This window comes from Bos indicus x Bos taurus, chromosome 2 (genome assembly GCF_003369695.1).
Source record: "Bos indicus x Bos taurus breed Angus x Brahman F1 hybrid chromosome 2, Bos_hybrid_MaternalHap_v2.0, whole genome shotgun sequence".
In the NCBI taxonomy this organism is placed as follows: domain Eukaryota; kingdom Metazoa; phylum Chordata; class Mammalia; order Artiodactyla; family Bovidae; genus Bos; species Bos indicus x Bos taurus.
The window spans coordinates 53,451,959-53,468,115 of NC_040077.1; the positions used below are offsets into that span (position 1 = coordinate 53,451,959).

General features: G+C 37.0%; 1 protein-coding gene across 1 annotated transcript in view; it reads right to left on the bottom strand.

Annotated features, from left to right (window-relative positions):
- The window catches only part of ARHGAP15 (Rho GTPase activating protein 15), a 698,712-nt gene that overhangs the window by 602,354 nt on the left and 80,201 nt on the right, over positions 1 to 16,157 (bottom strand). The window contains exon 3 of the mRNA XM_027561624.1: positions 5,807 to 5,875. Within this exon, the coding sequence (XP_027417425.1) occupies positions 5,807 to 5,875 (69 nt within the window). The remainder of the gene's footprint in view (positions 1 to 5,806; positions 5,876 to 16,157) is intronic.

A 16,157-nucleotide genomic window follows, 5' to 3' on the forward strand; every position in this document is an offset into this window, starting at 1 on the left:
ACAGAAAGGCAGAATAAAGAAGGGCTACCTGATTCAAAGTTGAGGAATCAAAGAAATACTTTCCAGGGAAAATGTTCTCTAAGTTGAAACCTAAGTGGTCAATTTTGAATATAAGATATTGTTACATCTAATTAAATTTTAAAAATGTCTTTAACTATGATTAACAGTCATATATGTATTAATCTCTGAAATCAATGATATTATTTTAATAAATCTTTAATATCTTATAATTAAACCATTGACATGTGTGTCTTTTACAAACACTAGTGCCAGAAACAATGTAAGGGGAAGTATGACATAATAAAGAAAATACAAGTCATGACCCCTAACTAAAAAGCATTTATAGTCTAGCCATGGAACAAGTCTATTACCCATGAAATAAGAGTGGACAACACAAAAGAGTGTTGAGATGAAGGAACTATAATTGTTACAGAAAATCCGAGCTCCTTCAGGGTAAGAGCCATGTCTTAATCATGTTACTATTGCTGGCTTGAGGGTATGTATTTGGCAGTAGATAATAAATAAGGTAAATCAGGGCTGTGAGAAAGTCTATAGACTTGATGCTATAGAAAATAGGAAGCTGCTGAAAGTTGTGACTAGGAGCATGAAATAATGAAGCTTCTATTTAAAGAAGGCTGGTGTGGAATTACTGCAGAATCAGTGGGAGAGGTGTGGTGGATACAGTGGGGTGAGGCCAGAGCATTGAAAGGCCTGGGGAACATGTGCTTGCACACATGGAAAAAAGATGAGAACATCACACCCACCGTGGAGAAAACACTTCAGAAAATGTTGACTTACATGAAGGGTCATAGGGTAAATAAAGGATCCAGAGAAAATGTATTCTCAGCCTAGATAAATGTTTACTACTAACAGGGATGTGGTAGATTAGGAATTCGGTATTAACATGTACACACTGTGTGTGTGCTAAATCTCTTCAGTTGTGTTCGATTCTTTACAACCCTATGGACTGTATAGCCTGTCAGGCTCCTCTGTCCGTAGGATTATCTAGGCTAGAATCCTGGAGTAGGTTGCCATGCACTTCTCCAGGGGATCTTCCTGACCCAGGGATGGAATCCAGTCTCTTACATCTCCTGCATTGGCAGGAGGGTTCTTTACCACTAGCACCACCTGGAAAGCCCCATGTACACACTACTATATATAAACTAGATAACTCACAAGGACCTACTATATATATGGTACAGGGAATGCTGATTAATATTCTGCAATAACCTAAATGGAAAAATAATTTTAAAAAGAATATAGATACACCTGAAGCATTTTGCTATACACTTGAAGCTAACACAACATTGTTAATCAACTAGACTCCAATATAAACTAAAAAAAATTAAAATTAAATGTGAACAAAAATTTTAAAAGTCTCTTCTCTATTAAAAAGAGGTAACTTGTTCTTTTAAGTAAGTATAAAAAATAGTGGTAGGGTCAATGGAAATGGGAGTCAATTTGAGAAGAAGGTGATGATGGGTTCAACTTGGAATAATTCATATCTAGAGTGGCCCTAAGATATGCTAGAACAAATGACTAAGTAACACTTCAAGATATATGATGAGATAATGAGAAAATACACAAGTATGCATCAGTGTATTATAAGCCTGGAAGTAAAAAAAAAAAGTCTTTAACTATCTCATTTATCTCATAGCTATCTCATTTGTGCATTCAGTTAACACATATTTACTGAAATTTTATTATGTTCTTACAGTTAATAGAATCATGGGAATCAAGATCTAAACATAGGCGACAACAGAACACTCTAAGGAGATGACAAACAAAAGGAAAATGCAGAGTATAGCACATGGTGATAAGTTGTATGGAGAAAATTAAATTAGGGTAAGAGAAAAGGAGTGTGGACTGAAATGGTGGTTTTCTTAATTTGTTCATTTGTATTTAGGGGAGACTAGAGAAGAGCTATTTTAAAAGATGATATTTGAATAAAGATGCAACGAAAAGGAAGGAACAAGGCTTACAAATTTCTGGGTGCCAACTGAACTATTCTGTACCAGACAGAACAAAGAGCAGGTGAAATGGCCCTAAGGAAAAAGTAAAGAGGTCATCTTGGCTGGAGCAGAGTGTCAGGAGAAGAGAGGAAAGGGTGAAGCACAGAGGTGGCTGGGTCCTGTAGAATCTGGTAAGTAACTTCATGTCTTTTAGGTTTTACCCTGGAGACACTGGAAATCAGAGAGGTATTTGAGCCAAAGCGTGACATCAACTAACTTACATTTTAACAATCTCATGCTAGCTGTTGTATCAAAAATTAAAAAAAAAAAAAAATAGAAAGCAAGAATGAAAGTAGATACGTGCATTAGGAAGGCATTATAATAAACTTTACCGTCTGAGCCACCAGGGAAGCCCAAAGTCTTCCCTGGTAGCTCAGGCAGTAAAGAATCTGCCAGCAATGCAGGAGGCTCAGGTTTGATCCTTGGGTTGGGAAGATCCCTTGGAGAAGGGAATGGCAACCCTCTCCAGTATTCTTGCCTGGAAAATTCCATGGATAGGGGAGCCTGGTGGGCTACAGTCCATGGGGTCTCAAAGAGTCAGACATAACCGAGCAACTAAAGCATACACATGTAATAAACTAGGAGATGAATGACATAGCATAAAGATGGGAGAGAGTGAAATGATTCCAGATGGATTTTAAAGACAGAGTAAATGTGGTTCTTTGGTGTTTTAGTTTATGTAATGAAATAAACAAAAGTTGAAGATGACTAACAGTTTTGACTGTAAAACCTAGAAGAATGGAGTTACATCCTATGAAATGGAGAAGACTGGGAGAAGCAGGTTTGGAGGGAAATCAGAATTACTTTTGGATGTTAAATTTGAGATGTAGACATATAAATGAAAATGCCACAGTGTACAATATTGTAGTTTAGGGTAATGGTCTATCCTGAAGACTGAATATTAGAAGTGGTTAGTGTAACACAGTATATGAAACAACAACACTGAAATGAGATTCCTTAGTGAATAAATGTAGACAGAAAGAAGAAAAGTTAAGAGTCAATCTCCAAGATGAATGAGAACCAGCAAAGGAGATGGAAAGTCAGTGGCCACTTAATTATTTGGATATCCAAAAGACAGCAGTTTCCTGGTAGTCATGTAAGGAAAATGTTTCCAAAAAGTTATTAACTGGATTAAATTCTGAGATAGATATTCTAAGGAGAAAACCAAAACTTTACCAACATGTGCCCATGTTGGTACCAAATTTAGTAACATGAAAGTAACAGATGACCTTGTTAAGAGGTGAGTGGTTGGGATAAATGCCTAAATGGAGTTGCTGCAAGAAGTAAAAGGAGGGGAGATTTTAGGGACATTAAAGGTAGACAATATTTTAAAGAATTTTTTATTCTAAAGTAAAACAGAATAACGAAGCAATTAGCTAGAGTGGACATAAGTGACCTAAAACATGCCAAGCAAAGAAAATCATGGAACTGAGCCAAGAAAAAAATCATTTTGAACTGGAAGCATGTTGACTAATATGAAGTACAAGAAGGATAAGCAAGGAGAAAGGGGGCATTATATTTATCAAAAAGGAGATCATTAATAAAAAGAAAGTTACATATCAAAAAGTTTGTGTTTATGTGTCTTTAAGGAGTATGTCAAGGCTGTATATTGTCACCTTGCTTATTTAACTTATATGCAGAGTACATCATGAGAAACGCTGGGCTGGAAGAAGCACAAGCTGGAATCAAGATTGCCAGGAGAAATATCAATAACCTCAGATATGCAGATGACACCACCCTTATGGCAGAAAGTGAAGAGGAACTAAAGAGCCTCTTGATGAAAGTGAAAGAAGAGACTGAAAAAGTTGGCTTAAAGCTCAACATTCAGAAAACTAAGATCATGGCATCTGATCCCATCATTTCATGGCAAATAGATGGGGAAACAGTGCAAACAGTGGCTGACTATTTTTGGGGGCTCCAAAATCACTGCAGATGGTGATTGCAGCCATGAAATTAAAAGACACTTACTCCTTGGAAGGAAAGTTATGACCAACTTAGACAGCATATTAAAAAACAGAGATATTACTTTGTCAACAAAGGTCCATTTAGTCAAGGCTATGGTTTTTCCAGTGGTCATGTATAGATGGAGAGTTGGACTACAAAGAAAGCTGAGCACCGAAGAATTGATGCTTTTGAAATATGGTGTTGGAGAAGACTCTTGAGAGTCCCTTGGACTGCAAGGGGATCCAATCAGTCCATCCTAAAGGAGATCAGTCCTGGGTGTTCATTGGAAGGACTGATTTTGAAGCTTAAACCCCAATACTTTGGCCACCTGATGCGAAGAGTTGACTCATTTGAAAAGACCCTGATGTTGGAAAAGATTGAGGGCAGGAGAAGAAGGGCACTACAGAGGATAAGATGAGGATGGCATCACCGACTCAATGGACATAGGTTTGTGTGGACTCCAGGAGTTGGTGATAGACAGGGATGCCTGGGGTGCTGTGGTTCATGGGGTCGCAAAGAGTCAGACACGACTGAGTGACTGAATTGAACTGAAGATATCTCTGAGACATCTATAAGTTATTTATATCTACTTCATTCTTTTATGTTTTGTAGGATGTTTCAGGTATTCTTAATTGTCATTACTGCTACTGCTAAGTCACTTTAGTCATGTCCGACTCTGTGGGACCCCATAGACTGAACACTGGAGTGGGTTGCCATTTCCTTCTCCAATGCATGAAAGTGAAAAGTGAAAGTGAAGTCGCTTCAGTCGTGTCCGACTCTTTGCGACCCCATGGACTGAAGCCTACCAGGCTCCTCCATCCATGGGATTTTCCAGGCAAGAGTATTGGAGTGGGGTGCCATAGGATACAACAATAAACAACAAGAAGATTAAAAAACACACAAAACTTGGTCTCACTCGTAGAATCTACAGATAAGGGATTAATTTTTCCTTAAAAATGTCAAAATTTGCAGTAGGTGCCTGATAACCTTTACTTCACTGGAGAAGGAAATGGCAACCCAGTCCAGTGTTCTTGCCTGGGAAATCCCATGGACAGAGGAGCCTGGCAGTTTACAGTCCATAGGGTCACAAAGAGTGGGACACAACCTAGCACCTAAATCACCACTACCACCTGTTACTCACGCTGTTCTGTAATCCCTCCTCCTTAAGTATAGACTGAATTTAGTGACCAAGAGAATGTAGCAAAACTGATGGGATATCATTTCTATGATTAGGTTGCAAAAGATTCTATTTTTCACCTTACTAATAGACTCTCTGGTGCTTCCCTGAGGCTCAAGTGGTAAATAATCTGCCTGCAATGCAGAAGACTTGGGTTCAATCTCTGCATCAGGAAGATGTCCTGGAGGAGAGCATGGCAACCCACTCTAATATTCTTGCTGGGAAAATCTCATGGACAGAAGAGGCTGGTGGGCTATCGCCCATGGGGGTCACAAAGTATCAGATATGACTGAAGTGACTGAGCACACCCAACAGACTCTCTTGCCTTCCCAGCTGGCATGCTTGGAAGAAGAAAGCAAACATACAAGTCGCAAGAAAGTAAGAGCAGCCTCTGGCCAAAAGCCTCAAAGGAACGAAATTGTGCCAACAGCCATGTACTTGAGCTTGAAAACAGATTCTTCCCCCTTCAAGCCTTCAGATGTTACCCCAATTTTAGCTTAAATTTTGAGTGAAAACTTTTGAAAGACTCTGAGCCACAGGACCCTACTAGCTTATGCCCAAATTTCGGACCCACAGAAATGTGAAGTATATGCTGTCCTAAGTTGCTGAGCTCTGAGGTAATTTATTTTGTTGACAGTAGACAAATAATACAGTACTGAAGTGAAATACTTACCAATTGTTCCAATGGAGGAATGACATCCTTCAAGATATGCTGTGAATGATTTCTTCTGTGCCGGGATATCTGAAAAAACAGTGACATTTGATACCATTATATAATTTATATTAAAAAATCTTAAAATAAAAGAGCATAATTTTGTAACAGTGCACATGAGAATCACCATATTCAAATTCACTCAAAAAGGTGAATAAAGTAAGTTTAAATGGGAAGTAAATGTTTTGGACATTAACTAATTTGGATAAAAGGTGTACTCAAAGATGGCTGGCTGCAACGATATCTCATATTCCATGTGGTCTCCTTACCCTTTGACCTTGATAGCCTTCCTATCAAATGGTGGGGTGTATGATGTTTCATTTTGAACTTGGGTGGACCTTTATACATGCTTTAACCAGAATACATGGCAGAAGTGACATACATGACTCCAAATATTAGAGTATAATAATACCACTCACTCCCCACTTGTTCTCTTGGAACCCTCCCAAATCCTCCTCCTCTGCAGAAACGGCTCTGCTCCTGTTTGAATGTTCTTTCTGTTGTTGAAGGCTGGAGCCCAGTTCTCTGGGCACAGGAAGGATCTGCTCTCCGGCCTCCTGGGACCAGCGGAAAGGGGCTCCCAAGGCCAACACCCCTTCTTCCAGAGAAGGAGATGAGATCTGGGTTTACTTTTATTTTTTTCCATTTCGGCTGTACCCTTGGGGACAGGTAAGGAAGGAAGGTGAGGTTTCTAGGTGGTGTCGTGGTGTGATACTGAATATTGAATAATACAATTGCTGTTTTTTGTTAAAAAGAAAAAAAAAGGCACCATGTTGAGAGGAAACCCAAATTGGCCCATTCAGAGAGACCAGTTTTCCAGCTGACAGACTAGGTGAGTTTCCAGCAGACAGCCAATATAAGCCACTGACCATGTGAACAAAAAATATCTTCATGATTCCTTCTTCTAGGCATTGAATCCCCACAGCTTTCAGGTCTTCTCAGTAGAGATAGCAAACACTGCAATAGCTACTCTTATTGTGCTTTATCTGAATTTTTGACCAGATTCCATCAGCAAAAAAAAAAAAAATCATTGTTTTACACCTCTATGTTTCAGAGTGATCTGCAATGCTGTAGAAGTAACTGGGACAAAATATTTAATATTGAAACTTTTGTATTTATCTGTGTGTTTATAAACTTAGCTTCTTCAGAGTTAATGTGCTATTAATGTCCATGTCTTCCACTGTTATCCATATATATATATATAAATATACAAAACACACAGTAAGTGTTTTCAGAACAAATTTGCTTTAAATGCCTTATTTTTTCTCCTGAAGAAGTGTCATAGACAGATTCTATAGTTAAAAAAAAAGAAAAAGGAATTCATAATTAAAAATCATATTTTAAAATTTAAATAAAAGCTCTCATTAATAGTACAATTTCACTATAAAGGGATTTTCCAGTACTTTACATAAAGAAGAGAAGGTGGTGGGACAAATCAGTAGGAAGAGAAAGAAAGAGACAGAGACAGAAGAGAAAGAGAGAGAAACATGAGTGTAAGAAATCTTTAAATTAAGCACTATGTCTAGAAAATAATTTTGGATGATTTTGGCTCTGTTTACCAGCACATAAAACAGACTGAAAAGATCAGTTCAATGCCAGCTAAGATTGTGGTGGTGTTGTTCAGTTGCTCAGTCATGTCAGACTCTGTAACCCCATGAACTGCAGAACGCCAGACTTCCCTGTCCTTTACCATCTCCTGGAGCTTGCTCAAACTCATGTCCATTGAATCAGTGATGCCATCCAACCATCTCGTCCTCTGTCGACCCCTTCTCATCCTGCATTCAATCTTTCCCAGCATCAGGGTCTTTTCTAATGAGTCAGCTCCTCACAACAGGTCACTAATGTATTGGAGTTTCAGCTTCAGCATCAGGCCTTCCATGAATATTCATGATTGATTTCCTTTAGGATTGACTGGTTGGATCTCCTTGCAGTCCAAGGGACTCTCAAGAGTCTTCTCCAACACCACAGTTCAAAAGCATTAATTCTTCGGCACTCAGCTTTCTTCACGGTCCAACTGTCACATCCATACATGACCACTGGAAAAACCATAGCCTTGACTAGACGGACCTTTGTTGGCAAAGTAATATCTCTGCTTTTTAATATGCTGTCTAGGTTGGTCATGACTTTCTTCCAAGGAGCAGGCATCTTTTTATTTCATGGCTGCAGTCACCATAGGCAGTGATTTTGGAGCCCAAGAAAATAAAGTCTGTCACTGTTTCCATTGTTTCCCATCCATTTGCCATGAAGTGATGGGACTGGATGCCATGATTTTAGTTTTCTGAATGTTGAGATTTTAGCCAGCTTATTCATGCTCCTCTTTCACCTTCATCAAGAGGTTCTTTAATTCCTCTTCACTTTCTGCCATAAGGGTGGCGTCATCTGCGTATCTGCAGTTATTGATATTTCTCCTGGCAATCTTTATTCCAGTTTGTGCTTCATTCAGCTTGGAATTTAGCATGATGTCCTCTGCATATAAGTTAAATAAGCAAAATGACAATATAGAGCCTTGACATACTCCTTTCCCAATTTGGAAAGTCTGCTGTTCCATGACCAGTTCTGTTGTTTCTTGCCCTGTATACAGGTTTCGCAGGAGGCAGGTAAGGTGGTCTGGTAAGATTCTGAGGAAATTGTATTCCCAAAGGAACCAAAAGCCTGATATAAAGACCCTGTGATTCTATTCAATCCCTGAATTCCATATTTGCTCCACAAAAACAATTATGAAGGCAGCCTTCAAGGAGGCCATTCTCGTCCATGTCCTCTTCAGATGTGGTGTCCATGAAGGATGATGGAGAAGGAAGAGACTCCAGAAAGCCCAGCCAGAAACCCTGGAGAACAATGTAATGGGAAATTCTTCTAGAAAGAAGAGGCAGAAACTGTCGCTACTGCCTGGACACGTCTCACAGGACCTGACAGGGAGGTTAGTCATCGCTTGCATCCAGTGGCTGTTGGTTGTTTACCATTCTTTCCTTTATAAATGAGAGGATTTTTGTTTTTTGCTTATTTTCAGGTATCAATTTCTTGCCCTAACATTGTCTGTTAGATATGATGGAGAAAACAGGATGGAGAGCTTAGTTTTCGAGTTTGACATTCTTAATCCCCTGGTGAAAATTTGGACCTGATGCAGAAAGCTGTTTGCCACCAGAGATTCTGGAATTGGAGTTCAAGGCAGTAACTAAGTGAGGCTTTTGGTTGTCTCCTTTGAGGAGGTGTGGGAGTTTATTCCTAAGTGTTAGAAGACAGGTGCAAATTGATATATGGGAGGGAGGAAGAATCTGGAAATCTCTCACCAGATTCTGTCCTCTCCTTCCAGGGCACATTTCCAGACTGCATTACAGTTGAGAGTGTCCATGTAAGTAGTTTAAACCAAAAACAAATGAGTAGAAACAATGAGAACCACTTCCCTTTCAAAGCTATTAACCAGTGAGTGCTTGTCCCACCACATTCCCTTTCTTGGGATACTAGCTGGGAATAAACATCAACCGAGGCCTTATGGCAGAATGAAAATGCAAGATGGGAGATGCTGAATCACCAGGTCAAGAAAACCCAAGCATAGTTCAGGAAAACTCACTTTGTCTTATTTAGTAAACTTTATTTTGGAATAATTTTATACTAAGAAAAAAGTTGTAGCGAGAACAGAAAGTTCAGGTAGGAAATGTCCTTTGAACTTTTAAATAGTGAGGAATAAACTTTTATTTTGTGGAGCCATGATATATTTTAGATAATTTTATATTTGTTAGCATTACCCTAAGTAAGATAACCATAATTGATGGTTAGTTAGTGTTGAAATGAAAGATCTTCTGCATAAGAAAACTGTGAACAGAATAGCAGTTAATGGGAGAAATCCTAGAACCAAAACTTCATATCTGTTATTCACTGATACTTCAGCTTTTCAACAGGAGGATGTATATATATATATATATATATATATATATATATGTATGTGTGTGTGTGTGTGTATATACACACACACACATATATCTGTATATATATATATATTTGAGATTTAAGCCTCTTAAAGAACTAGGAATTTATTTTGTGACTATGTGTTTATAATTTAGTACTTTTAATTATTACTCATTATACTGGGAATTTAGTATTATGTCTTATACTCAACTTACAATGGTGGGAGAATTCTGGGATAGAAGGAGTTTTCTTATTTAAGTAAATGAAATGTGAAAAAAACCCCACAAACACAATAAGTGAATGACTGAAGCTTGGGAAACAAATTTTAATAGAAAGAAATTGGATCAGAAATGACCATTTACTGAGCATGTACCACCTTTGAGGGAGACCTTTGGTTCCATGGTATAAACAAGAATTCAACTTGAGATATGATACAATACTGCCTGCCAACATTTATTAAGTACCTATTATTTGCTAGGCATTGTTCAAAGTGTTTTTGAATATACTAAAATAATTATTACCCAGAAATTAAGGGATCAGAGACATATATTTTAAAAAGATAAACATAGACCTTTTAGGGAACTTTGAAAATCCACAGCTAGGAAAAGCATAGGTGATATTTTAATGTGGACTTCAGCCCTTAGTTATTGCACTTTACTATTTTTCCAGCAATAAAAATGTTTATGTATAAAAACAGTCACTAAATTCTTGGGGAACTGCAGAGATCTCCTGTGTGCATAAGTGGATATTCGTAAGGTAGAAATTTGAGGAGACCTAAACCTATAAATTTGTACACGTTTACGCAGGAAGCTAGAAATCAGGTTTTGAATCTGTTATGAAACATGTTAATATTCCTCTGGGGGAAGTAATATTGCTGATCATTCCTAAATCAATAAGCTAACCAATCTATCATATTCAACCAAGTTACAAAGATATGGAAGAAAAGAAAACTTTCATCACCTGTCTTTTGCTTTAATGTCTTTCTCAGTTAAGTATTAGGTACAGAAATATGCTATTATGCCAAATCAGATTATGCTGACTGAGACTTATGATTTAGGAAATTCTTGATCCAAAATTGCTCAGTTGTCTTGTATTGATATCTGAAAAACTTAGAATGTTTCAAAAGAACTGTCTTTCTGTGACATATGTAATTGAAATAATAATTATAAAGAAAATTTGAGGTCAATCACAATCTCATGAGGTAAGTTTGAAGGGAAAAGACAGGATTCTCCTAAATCATAGCATAAACAACAGAATATCTTACAGTTTACAGAATTATTTATTAATAATGTAATATTAATATAATAGTATCTGATAATTTTATAGTATCTGATAATTAATCTGATAATAGTATATGATAATTAATATAATAGTATCTGATAATTTTTCAAATTTTTAAGGGATGACCTCTTAAGAAACATTACCACTTAAGACATTAGACTTTTTGTAGTGAAATGTAGTTTATTTACCATGTTGTGTTTTTCTGCTTATCTGCTCTGCAGCAAAGTGATTCAGATATACACACATACACGAGTCCGTGCATGCTCAGTTGCTTTAGTCATACCCGACTCTTTGTGACTCTGCGGACTGTAGCATGACAGGCTCCACTGTTCATTGGATTCTCCAGGCAAGAAAACTGGAGTGGGTTGCCATGCTCATCTCCAAGGGATATTTCCAATTCAGGGATTGAACCTGCATTTCCTGCAATGCAGTCGAATTCCTTACTGCTGAGTCATTGGGGAAGCCATATATATAATTTTTATTCTTTTCCACAGATGTTTTGATGAGCCATTCATTTTAGCCAACAAACATTTCATGTTTAGTACACACATATGCCAGTAATTTCTAATAATGAGTGCTTAAAATGTACTTGTTTGTTGACATTACAAAAAAATCTCTTACTAGTGTTGCAAATAAAGCACGTACTTTATTTTGGACAATCCTAACTTTTTTCCCAGAATATCAGAGCTTTTAAAAGTACCTGACAACAAAAACCCCTATATCTTGTTTTGAAAATTGCTTTTGGATAAGTTTCAGAATGCTGGCAAGGTCAGGCTCCATTGTTTAATCTTAGGTCCTTTTCATTTTTGCAGGAATTGCTAATCATTGAATTTGTTAAACCTAAATAATGGTCAAAATATTAGCAGTAGCTTGATACAAAATTTTTAACACATTATTTTATTTGTGAATTACAGAAGTATTTTTTCTGAGGAAGCCTGGAAATATGATTTTTTTTATGTGTGTCTGCTTTCTTTTTTGTTTCCAAATATCTTAAATCATATACAGATCTTCCTTTTAAACATAAATGAACATGTATGTATACCCACCACATATTTGTGTTCTACCCTGATTTTTTTGGCTTGTTCTCATACTCTTAAATTATGACATATTTTTTTCAATATGATTTTACAATTCCCATTTGAGAATTTTATGAATTGCTACTTTTCAATTCACTTCTAGCTTTTAAGCAGAAAGAAACCTTAAAATTTCCACACTTCTCTGGCCTGTTTATTAAGGAATGTTACTTAACAGTTTCTTTTGAGGTGACATGGTTATGTCATAAACTGTTTTTTTTATCATGGTATTCTGCATCATAATAAGCTAAGCTTTCATAATAGATAGTAGTTGTGTGGATGGCAACCCTTCTTTTCTTTTGAGGAGGGAAAAAAGTCAGACCTCATCTATTTTCAGTGATGCCATCTTCCTATTGATTTATTTTTCCAGTAAATAGAAATGATTTGGAGCTACCACTGAAAAAAATTGAAAAACAAATATCTTTTGACTTGGATTTTTTTGAACTCAATATTAAGTTAATATATCACTGAAATTCTTTTAGATCAAGTCTATGAGTTTTTCCTTCTTTATCACCACCTACCACTCTCTCTACTTCCACTCCTCTAACCTCCCCAGGTACTCCCCTTTCTAATTGTGTACTGCAAGGTGGAAAAATAAAGTATTCAAGATGTGCAATGCATATTTCCCTTTAAATTTCTTTTTGTCTTATTAGAATATGCATTATAATTAAGTTTTTCAGATATCTTTTCCTCCAAAAAGAGGAATTAAAAAGTCACTTTTTCAATGTTTTCATTTTGTTCTTCCATTCCTTTTTCTATAATCTATTCTAAAATATGAAGCTGATAGGTGGGACTAGTACTTGATATATTACACAAACTATAAAAATAACAGAATTTGAGCATATTATTTTTCTTGTGTAGGAGGGTCTACTATGAAAGTTATACATAAACATGAAACATTCCACATAGCTCTGATTTTAAATAGATTACCATTTTTGATGAAAGTTTATAGCTTGTGGCTTAGAATTGAAATAAAATCACTTGAATAAAAGCATTAGTTTGTTCCAACATTTTCACAGACATGTACATTTTCTGAGGCATACCTCTCATTAGCAACCTCCGTGGATACTTGGATGAAAAACAGAAATAAATTTGTGGTTAAGTTTAGTTTTTATCTTCACAGTTTCTCAAAAGTTTTTCTTCTTTTTCTTTTTTTTTAGTATATCCCAAGTTTTATGTTCAAATCTTCATATGTTTCACCAATATCTTTTTCTTAAAGCTACTATAATCAGAAACTAAGGAAAGTTAGTGATGCTTTTTGTGTGTGTGTGGGTTCATGTGGAAAGGTAGTCAGTATTTCCTGTACTTACAGCAACTTAATTGTTTAGAGATAATAAATGTCAACATAAGTGATGGCTATATGTTTTCAATCATGTATATGTGGTAGGTAATTGCTTTTGAAAAAACAAAAGGCAGTTAAGATATAAGAACATTATCTTATCATGCATTTAATCTTCTAACTTTACAAATATTTGTAGGCACATGTGAAATTTGTCCATGCCTCATAATTATTCTACCCTTACTAAATGTATCTTTCATAGTCCTCATGAGAGGTAATAACATAAATTGTAGAAAAACCAAATCTTCTGTTTTACTCATTATTAATGTACTACGGTATATTGTTTGACAATTTGGTTCTCATCTTCCATCTGCCCATAATAGCATTCAATTACTGTAGTGGGCATACAAATGCCTTTCTTTTTCTATTTTTCCATAAGTCTTTTTTGGTTGTATATTGTCAGTCACCTAGAGCCAGACATCCAGGCATGTGAAGTCAAGTGGGCCTTAGGAAGCATCACTACGAAAAAGCTAGTGGAAATGATGCAATTCTAGTTGAGCTATTTCAAATCCTGAAAGATGATGCTGTGAAAGTGCTGCACTCAATATGCCAGTAAATTTTGAAAACTCAGCAGTGGCCACAGGACTGGAAAAGGTTAGTGTTCATTCCAATCCCAAAGAAAGACAATGCCAAAGAATGCTCAAATCACCGCACAATTACTCTCATCTCACACGCTAGTAAACTAATGCTCAAATTTCTCCAAGCCAGGCTTCAACAATACATGAACTGTGAACTTCCAGATGTACCAGCTGGTTTTAGAAAAGGCAGAGAAACCAGAGATCAAATTGCCAACATCTGCTGGATCATCAAAAAAGCAGAAGAGTTCCAGAAAAACATATTTCTGCTTTACTGACTATCCCAAAGCCTTTGACTGTGTGGATCACAATAAACTGTGGAAAATTCTGAAAGAGATGGGAATACCTGATCACCTGACCTGCCTCTTGAGAAATCTGTATGCAGGCCAGGAGGCAACAGTTAGAACCGGACATGGAACAACAGACTGGTTCCAAATAGGAAAAATAGTATGTTAAGGCTGTATATTGTCACTCTGCTTATTTAACTTATATGTGGAGTACATCATGAGAAACACTGGGCTGGAAGAAGCACAAGCTGGCATCAAGATTGCCGGGAGAAATATCAATAACCTCAGATATGCAGATGATACCACCCTTATGGCAGAAAGTGAAGAAGAACTAAAGAGACTCTTGATGAAAGTGGAAGAGTAGAGTGAAGAAGTTGGCTTAAAGCTCAACATTCAGAAAACTAACATCATGGCATCTGGTCTCATCACTTCATGGCAAATAGATGGGGAAAAGTAGAAACAGTGGCAGACTTTATTTTTTGTTGGGGCTCCAATATCACTGCAGATGGTGACTGCAGCCATAAAATTAAAAGACACTTACTCCTTAGAAGAAAAGTTATGACCAACCTAGACAACATATTTAAAAGCAGAGACATTACTTTGTCAACAAAGGTTCATCTAGTCAAGGCTATGGTTTTTCCAGTAGTCATGTATGGTGTGAGAGTTGGACTATGAAGCAAGCTGAGCACTGAAGAACTGATGCTTTTGAGCTGTGGTGTTGGAGAAGACTCTTGAGGGTAACTTGAATTGCAAGGAGATCCAACCAGCCCATCCTAAAGGAAATCAGTCCTGAATATATATCAGAAGGACTGATGCTGAAGCTGAAACTTCAATATTTTGGCCACCTGATGTGAAGTACTGACTCATTGGAAAAGACCCCGATGCTGGGAAGGATTGAAGGCGGGAGAAGAAGAGGATGACAGAGGATGAGATGGTTGGATGGCATCACCGACTCAATGGACATGAATTTGAGTGGACTTTGGGAGTTGGTGAAAACAGGGAGTCCTGGCGTGCTTCAGTCCATGGGGTCGCAAAGAGTCAGACACGACTGAACGACTGGACTGAACGACTGAACTGATCTGATTGTCAGTCAGAAATCTGATAATCTCTTTTATCCCCTGTAGAAAATGAAAGAGTGATTCAGAAACATTTGCAAGATGTATTAAAGTTTATCAGCATTTTTTTTTTTTTTTTTTTTTTAGTTTCTTGAATATTCTTTAGTCAGCATCTGGGCCACCTGAAGCTCTCACCAATTTGTCAATCCTGGGATAAGTCTAGTTGAGTGAAACAGCTTCAGCCACATATTCTTCTCCCAGATAGCCAAAGATAAGTGTTTGCTGGAATGATTCTTACTCCTTCATATTTTCCCTCAAACATGTGTATACCACCAAGAAGAAAATCAAACTGCCTTTTACCTCCTGTTTAATTATAAATGAACTATATATTACATGTATTTCCTTGTTTATTGTTAAATACTATTTATTTTAGTCTTCTCATATATTTTTGCATACTATCAATAGTAGTGGTAAAGAACCTGCCTGCCAATAAGGGAGATGTAAGAGATACAGGTTCAATCCCTGGGTAGGGAAGATATCCTGGAGGAGGGCATGGCAACCCACTCCAGTATCCTTCCCTGGAGAAGCCCATGGACAGAGGAGCCTGGAGGGCTACAGTCCATATGGTCACAGAAAGTCAGACGTGACTGAAGCAACGTCCATTCACCATAAATAGAACATTTATCTCCAATAATTTTCTCAGACTGAGAAGTAACATTCATATGGAACTTGGACACTCCATAATTTTAACCTTCAATTATGCTTGTAAGACAAAAACTATCAGAAATAAGAAACACAG